This window comes from Labrus bergylta, chromosome 6, assembly GCF_963930695.1.
Source record: "Labrus bergylta chromosome 6, fLabBer1.1, whole genome shotgun sequence".
NCBI classification, from domain to species: domain Eukaryota; kingdom Metazoa; phylum Chordata; class Actinopteri; order Labriformes; family Labridae; genus Labrus; species Labrus bergylta.
In genome coordinates this window covers 9,868,706-9,883,670 of record NC_089200.1, presented here as the reverse complement: position 1 = coordinate 9,883,670, position 14,965 = coordinate 9,868,706, and the positions used below count along the sequence as shown (strand labels likewise).

The 14,965-nt window shown below is 43.2% G+C and overlaps 1 protein-coding gene and 1 non-coding gene across 2 annotated transcripts in view; both read right to left on the bottom strand.

Moving 5' to 3' along the window:
• The window catches only part of gmds (GDP-mannose 4,6-dehydratase), a 169,025-nt gene extending 158,640 nt beyond the window's left edge, over positions 1-10,385 (bottom strand). The window contains exons 1-2 of the mRNA XM_020656283.3: positions 10,042-10,385; positions 101-145 (exon numbers count right to left, since the gene is read on the bottom strand). Coding sequence (XP_020511939.1) covers positions 101-145; positions 10,042-10,140 — 144 coding nt within the window. The 5' untranslated portion in view covers positions 10,141-10,385. The remainder of the gene's footprint in view (positions 1-100; positions 146-10,041) is intronic.
• Positions 10,386-11,752: 1,367 nt separating this feature from the next.
• trnae-uuc (transfer RNA glutamic acid (anticodon UUC)) lies at positions 11,753-11,824 on the bottom strand. Its single transcript has one exon. It is a non-coding gene; the product is annotated as a tRNA-Glu (tRNA).
• Between the last annotated feature and the right edge of the window lie 3,141 nt (positions 11,825-14,965).

The following is a 14,965-nucleotide window of genomic DNA, read 5'->3' as shown; positions in this document are numbered from 1 at the left end:
CTCAAGACTGTCTGCTTTCACTTCAGTGTGTGTGAGTTCTATGAGCTTTAACAGATTCTTGGTACCAAAACAGATTGGGCTTCTTTTTTTTTTTTCTCACCTTGTAGCCTTTAGCGAGCAGGAACTCGGCCAGGTAGGAACCATCCTGAAAAGACAAAAAGGAAAGACTTCTTAAAACCTGCAAAGTTGCACAGCAAATACATGACTCTCTGTTGTTTGAACATCAGTCAGAGTCTCTTGTGCTGACTGAATCACAGCAACACAACCAAAACACGACCAAACATTCACTCTGTACTTTTGAACAACGTTAATCTCACGCACACTTTTAGAAACCAGCTTTGTTTTTGTTTTTTTGGCATTTTGGATCCCTCAACACACTAAATAAGATTTTTTTTTTCAGGTGTGCTATAGGATGTTAACTCATTTAGCCAACCGCATCTGCGATAGAGGAAGCTCTGACTTCCAATTCGGTTGAACACACTTTTAGTGAGACTCATATTGAGACCTTGTATATCTCCCAAAAGTCGGGTCAGATTGGATCATTGTTTTTGTAAATCCAAAATTCTTCGTGAAAAAGACAATTCAGCATGATTATGAGCATAATATGGAGCAAGTCCCCATCACATTTTCTACATCTCTGACCATTTGGAGAGGAGTATTGTATGCTGTCTAGCAGTGTTTTAATGAAATTATTACAGTGAATAATACAAGAACAATGGGGAAACTAGCTTTAAAAAGTAGAAGATCCACAAAATGATCTTTAAACCCAAACTTAGAGAGAAATGTGTGTATTATTAGTAGTATGACTGGATTATGTAGGACGCAGTTTGGTCTAAAGCCCTCGTATTAGTCATTTTTTCGGTCTGTAATTAAAGATATTTAAATGATAAGCTTTCAGTCGGGATGTTAAAATGTTTTACGCTGACACACTTCAATCCTATAAGTAGTTTTAATAACTTTTTTTCAGATGTTTTATATTCAGGGGACACATTAAATGTCAGTGCATGACATGTTGTCGGATGAACACCATCGCAGGGCCACGAGTTGGACACTGATCGTCATCGTCATTGAACATCGTAAAAAAAAAAACTAAAAAAAAACATCCTGTTGGTAAAAAGTGGAGCACATTGTTGGAACGTAAACCTGCATAACGTTAACTCTGTGACACGTTAAAATCGTCATGAGCGGGAAAAAAGCAAACTCCCTGAATCCTGGGATCATTAGGTGTAATATCCACATGAATCATGAGCTTTTGGGCAGACACTGGGCCAATGTGTGTGTGTGTGTGTGTGAGAGAGAGTGTGTGAGAGTGTGTGAAAGTGTGTGAGAGTGTGTGTGCGTGCCCTGTCAATAAGGTCTTGTTCCCCTCACCCATGTTACTCCTCGTCTTTTTTTCCCTGCTCAGACTTTCCGACCGCACATTCTGGAACTCTGGAACATTCCGAACTAGTCATGGCATTCATCCCTCAATATCCCCCTCACACATGTGTGCACACACACACACACACACACACACAGCCAGTGTGCCAACCCCTATGCTTCCTCTCCAGGTCTGGGGGTAACAGTGGAGGTGGAGGGCAGAGACCAGAGGAGGGAAGGTGGAGGGTGGAGGCGGCTTTAGAAGTGCAGCGACACTCATTGCTGGAGAGGAGAGGGAGGGCACGTTTGAGGCTACATCAGGGCCTTCTTCTGAAGCGGCCGACGTACAGGTGGAGCAAAAACTTTACACTTCTAGGAAGACACCAGAGACAGTTTAGCAAACGGGTAAGCTGACTTTAAAGCAGTGTATGTGCATTTGCTGCCACTAGAGGGCAGAAGAAAACAGGATGACATACACCTGTCCTGATGTATTTGTTGACATGTATAAGCAGAAATCAATAGGAGAGGGGATATTTTCAAACGCATGCTTTTGAATGGCATGTTGACACACTGTCTAAGGAATGAGGTCCAATCAATTCATTGTTTGATTAATTAATTACAGATTTAAACTTCTTAGTTCTGAAGAAGGTGCAATCTGAAATACTCTCCCAGGTTGAGCGGTGGAGATAGTTGGCACTGATGCCCAACCCGGTTTCTTCCTCACCCACAAGGGGGTGGGAGGTGGGCACAGGGTACACTGGCAGCCCCCTCGCCTGGTCTGTCCCCACAGCGTTCAAAGCTCTGGGCCGGCCGGTGTCATGTTTTCCTGCCCCTGTGCCAGGGTCAAAGTGTTCCACGCCAGACCAATATGGAAAAGAAGCCTGAAGAGCTGCAGCTCTGTGTGAAAACAAGAGGCTCCTTTGAGGCCGTATTAGCCCGTAAACCCTGGCCTCACCTCGCCGTTTCCTGTTATGGGGAGTCAGGCGCTTAGCGGGGACGGGGGGGACGGGGGGTGGACACACACGCAAACACGCACACAACTACGCGCTCACCTGCCAGATCAATGAAGCACCACTTACACCTCAAAGACTCGTTTGAGTTTTTGGTCACTATGTGATCTCCAGGGTACCAAACCAGAATTATAAACTTTGATACAATTTAATTAAAACATCTTTCAATTTCAGCAACACAAGAACAAAACTTAAAAGTCCTAAGCTCTCAATTTATGGTAATTTATTCTTCTTATTTATTAAAAATTAAAAATAGCTTGGAGAGGGGGGGCAGGAGGTAAGACACGCCCACTGTTGTTGGTGTTACAATAGAGTTAACCTCTTAAAGAGGTCATATTATGCCCTTTTTGGGGTTCGTATATTTAATCTATGTTCCTACTAAAGTATGTTCACAATAGCTAAAATTCAAAAAAAGTGTCTGTTTTCATGAACTGCCGCTCCATGCACCGGCTCACTTCTGACTCTCTCTCTAAGGCTCTGAAGTGCCCACGTTCAGAGTCCCCACGTGTGCCAAGTCTGATCTGATTGGTCGGCCTGTAGGCTCTAGCCGTAATTGGTCAGTCGCTCAGCACGGATCTCGGAAATGGCACGCCTCTTCTACCATATTGGGAATGCAGCCACTTTGGCTCCGAGGGGAGCAAAAACATTAGCACCTTAGCACTACTGTGCTACCGCAGGCTACGGCATATCGTGGGCATGCTACAGAAGTTAACGGGCCACAATGAGCTTAGATCAGTGATCTCACACTGACAATGACGTCACACTGGCAAATTTTTTCAAGGAGGGCTAGAACCGAGCGTTACATGCGGCTAATGCTACAGCTAACAGGAGGACGTAGGAGAAGCCTTGTTTCTGCGGACTTTGAATTTTTGCAAATAGATGTGCCTAAATTGTTAATAAAAGATGATCTTCAGACTACAAGTGTTGCTGAAGCATTTTGACCTCTCTAAAAAAACATCTAACCAACATGACAAAGAGATGAGAGGGAAAAACTATTACAGACTTTAGAAAGTCAGGTAAAACAAGTTTCACAGAGAAAAAGATCAGAAAACAAAGAGTAAGAGGGGAAAACTAACTCTGATGCTGATGTTGGACTAAACCAGTCCATGTGTCAGAAAAATGTCAACAATGTTAGTCCTTGAGAGCCGCCCCTCCACCCGGGAGTGTGAACATTAGCTCCAATCAACATTCCCATCATCATCATCATCATCATCATTATCACATCATCACGGGCTGGTTTCATGACGAGGATGGATATGAATCACAATCAGAAGGTGGTATTTCATGTACGCCTGTTTCTCATGCAAACATACAGTTCATAACATTTTTCCCCACTGATGTGCTGCATCTTGATCTTATCAATCTGTGATTTGATATTTTATGATTTCAACACCAAAGCTTCAGTACGCTTCTAAAAACAAACTGACAACTTCTATGATAAGTGAACATATGTCTGCCAACAAAACCTGTTTCCAATATGATAAAATTAGACCAGGTGTACGAGAACTTTGTAGCTCAGTCTGTAGGGACTTGGGTTAGGAATTGGACGGTCGCTGGTTTGACCAAAGTCATGAAGTTGGTCTGGTAGCTGGAGAGGTGCGAGGTCACTTCTCGAGGACTGCCGAGGTGCCCTTGAGCAAGGCATCGAACCCCCAACTGCTCAGGCGCTCCTTCATGTGCACCCCCTCACTCTGACATCTCTTCATAGGTCATGCTTGAGCATGTGCGTTTAGGGCTGAACACAATTATTATTTTTATTTTTTATGCAGGTTATTTTTTGACCTCAGCAGTTTGTCAAATAAAAGTAAAAACCTCTCATGCAGTCTTCTCAGAACTGAAGATTTCAAGGATATAAAGATGTGATATGATGATAAAAAATACAAAAGATATTTAATTTGAAGAAGTAAGATGTATCTACACAGTCACTGCTCTTCTGTTCTTGTGAGCCAAAGAGAACGAAGAGAAAAGAACAGAAGAGTATCTGATGTCTTTAAAAAAACAAAAAACAATCAAAGCACTGTGAGTTTGGCGCCCTCTGCTGGCGGCACAGAGAATAACAGGAGACTCTGATGCCTCATTACGAGGGAAGATCACCTGAAATGTATCAAATGAAAATTAAGCTCTGTCTCTGAGTTTGCATAAATCCAGATTGTGTTTGTGCACAGAGATCAGGGCCATGCATGTGTTTATTTGTCATCCTGTATGAGCTGCAGATTAATCACTTTAATGTGCTTACTTTAGACCGCATGGAGAAGCTGCCAAGCACACCACAGGTCTGCGTTCAGGCCTGATATCGTTTAATGAAGCCGTAATCACAGACCACAAGAAAGTGCAAACACACACAAACATGTACTCACATAAACACACACACAGAAAGTAGTAAGGGACTTTTAGTGTACTTAGAGAAGAGTTAAAGGGATACTTCACCCATTTGCATTAAGCTTTGTATCATTAGAAACCTGGTAGTATTTTTGAATGGTCATGCACCCCTCCCTCATTTTCCCCTGAAATGGGAAATCTTTGTATTTTTTTTGCGTCACTGGAAGCTGTTGCGGTTAGCGAGGTGAAACTACAACGCTAGTTCTCATATTTTCGACCACTGAAGCTACAGACCAATCACAGATCAGTGGGTGGGAACTCACTCCCAGAATCGAAACTTAACCTCCGCCATATTGCTTGGAAGCTATGCTAACAGGCTCTATGGAGAAAGCTGATAATGGCGAAAAATTATAAATATAGCGGCGCGACGGCTGCTGCCGACAGGCCGGTCTTGTGTTTTGGCTGCTGCGGCCACTGGGTGTTGGCCGCCGCAAGCCCAGCCGCCGGGAGCTGGCCGCGACACAAGTCCGGCCTGTCGGCAGCAACCGTCTCAATGCTATATTGCCGCCGCTGCCAGCTCAGCAGTAAATATGTCTGTAAATGTTTTTATTACTATATTTCTACTGCTATATTGTATATTCTGGAGAAACTGTAACGATCGAATTTCCCTCTGGGATTGATAAAGTATTTCTGATTCTGAACTAGAGGACCTTAGTGGGAGTGGCCTGCAGTGCTGTGCATTCTGGGATTTGGTGTCTTTCATCCACATGAGCCAAACATACACTTTCTGCCTTTTCACGCCCAAGAAGACACCAACTTCAAAATGTATTTCACATTTCTACAACATGTATGACCCAATGTCAATACAGATTCATGTTTCAACGGGTGTCAAAGTATCCCTTTAACTAAAGGTGAAAGGGGGACTCAAATGAGGCTCTCTCATATTACCACCACTAAGAGCTAAAACAATGGCCGAGAAGTTAAGATGAGTTGACGGTATGTGGCACGGCTTTCTTGTTTGACACGTTCATTTGTTTGTTTGCTCCAAATGTGAAACTAAAACAGAGTTTGTGTTTATACCTGTGTCCAGTGCGGAAAAGTTTGCACCCTTGGCAAGCGGAGCAATAAATGAATCTAGTTTTCTAAGTTTTCGACCACACTTCGGTAAGCTCACATATGTTTCTGCCTAACTACAATTCAGGAGACTCTATTGAGAGGAGGTCTCAGCCTTCATCAGCCGCCATTATGAGCGAGAGAGGAGACGTGTGAGCGGATTCTAAGCTTTATGATTATTATTATTACTGGCACTCGCTCAGATTTCCTCCTGTACGTCTAACACTGGAGGCGTGAAACGAGACGAGGCAAGAAGTGAACCAAACGGCAACAAAGAAAAAGGGAAAGAAAAAGGTTAGCAGGATGAGCATCAAACAGCTCCAGGGAACATTTTGCAGCGCAGCGTTGTTTTCCCAACATGACGCTCGAACCTCAAAGCCAAAATAAAGTTTTACTGTGGAAACACTGAAGCCGAACCTGTCCTCTTCATAACCCCGGATCGTAAAAACAGCACCATCGGCCTCTGCAGCGCTGCCTTGGCACTCAGGTGGTCTCCCATAACTCACACCTTCTCACTCTGATACTTCACACTGAGACAGCGGTCAAAGATATTCAGACGGAGCAGCATGCTGCCCGTTAATTTATGAACAGTAGTTATCCAGGCGATTTACGGCGTCCCTGTGACCCTGCAGACCTGTGAGGGACTTCTGAGATGGTCTATCCAGATGCCTGTCTGCCTGTCTGCCTGTCTGCCTCCTGCACGGGCCGTCTAACAGTGCTCGACAGGATCGCCATGACAGCAGAATAAAAATGAATTAACACTGTTATTCTTCGTTTCCTGTTAAAGAGGACGAGGGGAGAACGCGCTGCTCGACAAGGGGAATGCGAGAGGATGAAAATTACTTTCCAAGACCTGATAGTGGTCTTTCCGGTGTGGCAGTCAGGGAACGGACAACTGACAACTTTCCCCTCATACCATGAAATAACAGTTCCTCAACTTCCACCTTCGCCTGTGGATATTAACCCTTTGTGGAAATGGCACCCCCCCCAAAGAAACAATGCCTCTATATATTCCCATGCAAACACAGAATCACTGACCCAAATGTCTCAGATGTTGCTGCCACTTGATGTAAGAATCTAACTCGAGCCTTTTCACTCGTGCCCTCCTAAAAAAATGTACAGAACATTTGAGGCGGGCTGAACCTGAAATCTTCCTGGAAAAGGTTCCCTGTCGGACAGGAGGGGGGGGGGGGGGGGGGTCTCAGGATGCAGGGCATGATGTAAAAAAGCACAACAGGGAACTAGGGGGTGGAGCAACAGAGTCAGACACCCTATAATTAAAGTTTTTGCCTTTATATTAAATCTACTTGTAATTGGACAATTGTGTTCACAGTTACACACTGGGGAGCAGAAACCAGTATGAAGCAGCTTCGTTACATGCAGGATGATTGCACCAGTCGCTAACAGGTCAACGACATCAACACCACTCACTCGCTTGCTCTGTGAATTGTCCTGTTGCGCTCACACATCCGCTAATCCCAACGTCACACACAGTTTTTTTTAATCAGGGAGCTGGCAGGAAAACAATCCTGGTTAAGTCTGGGTGGAAAAAGTTGTCTATTTGAGTTCAAACATGAAACCCCAAATTCAGGAACTTTTCTTTAATAATGCATTCATTAAAAAGGCTGGAACGTGCCAAATAACCCAACTAAAATAAATCAAACGTTTTGCAAATCTGCAAACACTGAACACTGTAATGGATGTGTTTGTCTTTTTTTTAACCCCCATAAATAAACATGGCCTGGTTCTTTCATGACAGAGATTTATGGGTCCTATAGTGTCCTTTTGTATTTTTATGATGATGTCACAGCTCTTTGACTTCCCCACAGAAATCCCCACAGAGAAAAATACAAAAGAGTGACAGAAAAGAAAACATCTTTGACACCGTCTTTTCTCAAGCAGTGTCGTTTTACCTCAGACTCGTCCAAGCTTTTCACCTTAAGCAGAATTTCCAGTGTGTCCAGCCCCCGCTCCCCTTTACCTATTGTAGACATATTATTGTTGATACTGCGAACTTGTTGGACCTGCTTTCTTTTCTGGTGTGTCAAAGCCACGTGTTACTCAGTTATCATAAGCGATGCCATTCAGGCACAGGCGATTAAAGATGCAACCTTGTACACAAAAAAAAAAGACATGAATATGAAGCGCGTCTGTCCCTTAACAAACAGAAGGCAAGCGTCCAAAGTGATCCAGGTTTACTCCGAGAGACGTGGTCGTTTCCTCTCGCCTATGCAGAATTCAATTCACTTGTGTGATTGTACAGAAGTCTACGAGTAAATGATTCTACTTCTCACACATTTTCACTTTAGGGAAGCCGACATCGAACAAAAAGAAGTCAAATGTAAACACTGTAGAAAAACTGTTCTGATGATAATCTCCTTTTGCCCATTTAATATCGCTTTTTTTATTTTGTTAACTGCACAATATGTCATTAGCCTTATGTGTATTTACTTCTAATGGTTTTGTGTGGGTGGTGTGGGTGCTGTGGCTTAGCGGACGGGTGTGTGAGAGCCTTTATGTGTGTATGTTGTGTGTGAATGTGTCTGTATCACCTGAAAAACTGCCTCCCACCCACACTGGACCCTTACCAGTTTGCCTACCGCAGCAATAGGAGTGCAGAGGATGCAGTTTCCACTGCGCTGCACTCTGCGCTCACACATCTGGACAATAACAACACATACGTACGAATGCTGTTTGTTGACTTTAGCTCAGCATTCAACACTGTCATCCCCTCCAAGTTAAACACTAAACTCGGAGACCTGGGCTTCAACACCTCCCTCCGTCACTGGATAATGGACTTTATGACCAACAGACCCCAGTATGTTAGGTCAGAACACACCTGCTCCACCACCATCACACTCAACACAGGCGTACCACAGGGCTGTGTGCTGAGCCCATTCCTATACTCCCTCTTCACCCACGACTGCAGACCTGTACATGGATCCAACACCATCATCAAGTTTGCGGACGATACGGCGGTGATCGGCCTCATCAGCAACAACGATGACACGGCCTACAGGGAGGAGGTACAGCATCTGGCCGCCTGGTGTGCTGACAACAACCTGCTCCTCAACACCAGCAAGACGAAGGAGCTCATCGTGGACTTCAGGAGAGAAAGAGGAAGCACGCACAACCCCATTCACATCAACGGGATGGCTGTTGAACGTGTCTCCAGCTTCAAGTTCCTGGGGACCCACATCACAGAGGACCTCTCCTGGTCCACTAACACCTCCAGTCTGGTTAAGAAGGCTCATCAACGCCTCTTTTTCCTGAGGACACTGAAGAGACACCACCTGTCTTCAGCTGTACTGATGAACTTCTACCGCTGTGTGATCGAGAGCATCCTGACCAGCAGTGTTACAGTCTGGTACGGTGCTCTCATCCACCTGTATTATTGTATTATAGTCACCTCAATAAGTTATCGACCTGCACAATATGTCCATACTCTGTATATTATCTGTAATCTAGTATAGCATGCTCACTGCACCTTAATCTGTATATTATGATCTGAAGAATATACTTATATTTACAGCATTTATTTATATTTATAGCATCCCATTAATCCAGCCATATATACCCAATAATTCACTTTTTTTTAGTCTACATCTGTAAATTCTGTAATTACTTGTACATAGCACAGATTCTTGCACTTTCTGCTTGTTTGCACTTCTGGTGAGAAGCCAAACCTCATTTCGTTCCTCTAAACTTCTATATGTGTAATGACAATAAAGCTGAATCTCATCTCATCACACTGTACTGTTGTGTGTGTTTTGTGTGTGTGTGTGTGTGTGTGTGTGTGTTGGACCCCCCTCGAAAACGAGATGGTTCATGACCTCAAGGGAATATCCATCAAATAAACAGATTTAGTGGCATGATGACGTCAGTGAAGACGCAGAGAAAGCATGTGTGTGTGAGAGTACAGGTGAACAAGTCTGATTTGACAAGACATTTATCTGATGAGAAATGGGAATACTTTAGATTAAAGGGGGAAACAAGCCAGGTAAACTGAGCTTTACTATCATTTGAGATGAACTGACCAAACATCAGGGAGGGCATAGAGTAGATTCAATAGGGTCAGACAGGTGTGTTTTCCACCTTGCACATCTCATTTCAACACAAATCACAACTAAAGAGAGATGCTAAAGTGTGTTTGACTCTGTAGAGGTATATCACCGTGTCGTGCATTCATTCAAACAGTGTGCACAAAACCCAGAGCATGAAGTGAGCGATTAAATGTTACCTGTCCGGTGATGCCGGTGATAACAGCCACTTTCCTCTCCTTCTTCGGCTCTCCGTTCACCGCGGAGGAAACGTCAGCAGACTCGGAGCACTGAGCCATCTCTGACCGGCGTGGTGTTTAGTTTCAGCGAACTGAAACGACGAGCAAACAAAAAAAATAAAATAAAAAAAAAAAGGCGACAGAAACCGGCTGTGTGTGTGTGTGTTTGTGTGTGTGTTTGTGTGTGTTTGTGTGTGTGTGTAAGCAGCAGACGAGCCTCCTAAGCATCAATAAACCAAACCAAAACACTGCTGCAAAAACTGTGCGGTGCGTCAGCAGGAAGCGGCAGTCAGATCAGCCAATCAGAAGAGAGCATGTGGGAGCAGCAGCGGAGGAGAGGTTATCAAAGAGGGAGGGAAAGCGAGAGAGAGAGTGTGTGTGTGTGTGTGTGTGTGTGTGTGTGTGTGTGTGTGTGTGTGTGTGTGTGTGTGTGTGTGTGTGTGTGTGTGTGTGTGTGTGTGTGTGTGTGTGTGTGTGTCCGGGAACGCTGGAGGTCGTTACTCACAGCGCAACCTATAGGATGGAGGGAGAACTGCAGCTGCCTTTCTCGGAAACCCTCCCACCCAGGATCAGTTTTATTGACCAAGCACTTAGAAACAAGGAAAAGTTAGACAAGCTGGCAGAGACTAAAACTAAAACTTAAAGAAAAAAAAAAAAAAAACTGCTATGGATATCCAGTATCACTATTTAAACACATTTCATCACAGTAACAGCTTGAGAAAAGACTACAGCGCTCTGTACCTCAGGGGAGGACTTGAAACAGTTTGTGTCCGGGGTCTGAAGGGGTCTGCAGTGATGTTACCTGCCTGTTTCCTGACTCTGGACCGGTATACGTCCGGTAAGGTTGGCACTGATGGTTTTCTCTGCAGTCCTGATTGTCTGTTGCAGTCCGCGTCTGTCCTGTTTGTTGTGCAGATCCAAACCAGACAAGTGATGGCCGTGCAGAGAACAGACTGAACTAGACAATTTGCATTTACCTGCGGAAAATGCGTGGGAATGCTGACCGCTGAAATGTTTTGCAAAACACTGCTGAATGAAGAAGAATTAGCAGAAACAGCTGAAGGGTTTGTAGAAGATGAAGAAAAAGTAGAAGATGTAGAAGATTAGTAGTAGAAGTAGAAGAAATAAAAGTAGTAAAAGCAGAAGAACAAGAAGTAGAAGAAGAAAAAGGAGTCGTAGAAGAAGAAGTATTAGTAGAAGATGAAGAAACAGTAGTAGAAGTGGTAGAACAAGTAGAAGATACTGCATAAAGACTTCTTAAATGCAGTCAGACAATGAGAAAAAGGGGAAAACGTCTCCCTATTGAGTGTTCATTTCAAGGGCTTAAATTAAGAGTTGGTGGCTAAATGATGATTTTGGGAGCAAGAGGACAAATGGCCGAACGTGTTGATGTGATTTTCATGTCTGGGATCCAAGAAATGTGGAAACCACAGCGATCTAAAAAGTTAGTCCCAAGAGGTTTGGTCAGTGAAGTTTGGCTGAAGTTTACCATTACTAATAATAATAATGTATACTTTATTGATCCCGTGAGGGGAAATTCGTTTTTACACTCTGTCTAGTTAAAATGCTACACAAACATAGGCTGAAATACACACACATGCACATGCACAAACAAGATCCTATGGACATGCAAGTCCCTGCAGACTGAGTTACTGCCACCCCTAAAGAGTTGTTCCCATACCGGGAGTTGAACCCGGGCCGCCTGGGTGAAAACCAGGAATCCTAACCGCTAGACCATATGGGATGTGGGTCCTACCCCAGATGGGTGGCTGTATTACAACATTCCCACTAATAAAGATTTGGGTAACAATAGTGTGACTGCTGTTTACACTAATTATGGCGGTGTAGAACATGATCAGCATCTCCTGAGGCAGGTTGAACTTCCTGAGCTGACATAGGAAGTATATCCTCTGGTGGGTTTTTCACCTGTTGCTGTCTATGTATGTAGGAGGTCCATTTCAGGTCCAGGTAGACTGTGAGCTGTTATAATTAACTGGTCCTCCAAGCGGGGAGTGGCCCGGGTTTAAATCTAACCTGTGGCTCCTTTCCAGTATGTCTTACCCCCCTCTCTCTCTCTCTCTCTCTCTATCTCTCTCCCTGATTTCTGACTGTATCCTCTGTCCTATCTTTAAATAAGGGAACAAAATAAACGCTTAACAATTTTTTTTTCTTGTTCTCAGAAGTTTGTACATCTATTATTGCACACGAGACAACGGTTGGTTTTGGAGAGTGTGTTAATATATGAGGAGGATTTTGAATATGTTGTTGGTGAGGAGGGTCACAGGTTCCATAGGTGTTTTGTTTGCATGTGGGTTTGAGCTGTCGGGCATTTTTGCATAACGATTGAGGTTTTCATGAAAAATGTGAGTATCATTTGTTTTTGTTTTTTTGGCTGAAGATGAAGTGGAAAATCCTTGCTGACTTCACTCAGCTTTAAATAAGATAAACAGATTAAATGTCTCTGAGTTAGTTGTTAGTTAGTTATGGTGCGTTTAAGGACTCATTGTAAAAAAAAAAAAACTCTCACTGTTATTTTCAACTGGATGTTGTGGATGCACAGCTGGGCCTTTCCTGTGCAAAGAGAAGTAATCTCTCTAAACATCTGCAGCCAGGCTAATGGGGTCTTTATGGCCCCACTCCAACCAGTCCAAAGTTAACTTGTTCCTTGTCAAATGAACAAACACACAAGTTCTGATTAGAACAATTCTAGGCCCAAGCTATACTCTATAAACAAAAAATACAACAAAACTTCTGGTTGGAACAAGCCACGTTAACAATAGCGAGTTCATATCATCAGTGGACAAGCTGATTCTCTAAGTTAAGCTTTGAAAAGTAGCCTACTACAGAATATCGAGGTGCAGGACAGCCTAGTAGCTATGTTGCGCATGTACCCAAGTACAGGCGTGTGTGCTAGAATCCAACCTCGGCCATTGCTGCATGTCATCGCTCGTTCTCTCCTCCCAGCATTTCCTGTCTCTCTTAAATTGTCCTAATTCATAAAGGCAAAAAAAGGCAAAATACATATTAGAAATGTCATCGTTTTACACAGAAGAATGTGTATTACATGATGAGTAGAGTGTTGTGTTTACATTTGCTGCAATTCAAAAGTCTCTCAGCTGTCTGTCCCCAGATTCAGTTAATTAATTATATGTGATGCTGTCTTAAAGTGTGGGAAAGTGTTTTTCTTTTCTTTTCCACGGGACATTTTAAAGAGAATCAGGCTTTTTGTGGTCACATTTCTTACAGAATTGACCCGTCAGTGTCAGAATCACAAAATAAACACAATTTCAGGAGCAGAACTCGATACATCGACTCTGACGGAGGACTTTATTTCTCATCACTTGGATCTTAACAGGAGCGATCAAACCCTCTGAGCAGCTCCTAATCTCTTATTATTCTTGCGCATTTGAGCACGTATGACAACATCTGCTCCAGCTGAGCGTGTCAGTAGCTTCGTCAAAGCACTCTCTCACTACTCGACGTCCCAGAGTGCACAGCGGGAGGTGAGGTGTGATTTCATTACGCTCTAAAGTCAACAACATTAGAGAGAGGGGAAAAACTGGCCTTGGGTCCTGAGAAGCACAGCGGTCTGCTGATCCACCCCGCCTGATCAAAAGAGAACAACACACGGCTCTGTTTCAGCTCCAGGCTCTTCTTCTTCTTCTTCTTCTTCTCTGCTCTTGTTTTGCAGCAGGTGTCTCGCTGTGTGCTTCGAGGTATTTGACTCTCACTGTGTCCACCGCTGAGCAACAAACCTTCATCCTCCACACATGTGTAGAGCACAGGGTCAAGTCCAACTGAGAGAAAAGAAGATGTATGGTTCATCTCTTGAGTTGTGGTTATACACCGTTTCCTTATAACGCTGCCTTCAGGTGGTGTAAGCATAATCAGAATATTGAGCTTTCGCCTGGGAAAATACACAAGTAGGCTCCTTCAAATCAGAACAGCAGCTTGCAGAGCCTGAGAAACTTCTTGGGTTGACCAACTTGACATCTTCTATCAAGAAATAAGGCAGACCAAAGTAAGACCAGTTCTATGGTCAAATATTATTCATTCATGCATGCATTGTGTTTAATTTTTTTGCTAATTTCAACTTGAAAACCATTGGATATAGCCTTGACATTCTTTACAGTCTGGCTAACAACTTAAGAAGAGGTATGGAGGTTAAGCTGAGAGACAATTAGGAGAGAGTGGTGGTGGAAGAAACATTCAAACTCCATTCGATCTGCAGAGTCCCTTTGTACCTTTAAGAAAAAGCTAAAGACCCAGCTCTTTATGAATACCTATGACCTTTTTATTTATTTATTATTATTTTTTTTTTATTATTATTATTATTATTATTATTATTTTTTTTTATTTTTATATGTAAATACATGCTGCTGTTTTTATCCTGCACTACAACAAGCCAAATGCAACGAAATTTCGTTCTTATCTGCACTGTAAAGTACAAGTTTGAATGACAATAAAGAAAGTCTTAATCTAAGTCTAAGTCTTAGTGATATTATTGATGATGGTGATGATGATGACAACAGCTGTCGATTTGTGCTCTGCCTCTGGTCACTTCCTGAGAGTGACCAGAGGCAGAAAGAGTAAGTACAACACAAGCAAGGATCTAAAATAATGGAAACAACGTCAGTAACAAACTGCTTTAAGTCCGATTGGACACACAGGTGCTGACAGGAAGTGACCAGAGGCAAAGCACAACACTGACCGCAGTTCTTGAGAACTCTAATAAGTATAGCAACCATCTTAAAAGTTGCCGTTATCAAACAAAACCATCGTCATTACCATCATCATCATCAATAATATTGAGCCCATCGTCATCATCATCATTAAGGTCGCAGGTGTTCATAAAGAGCTGGGTCTTTAGCTTTTTCATAAAGGT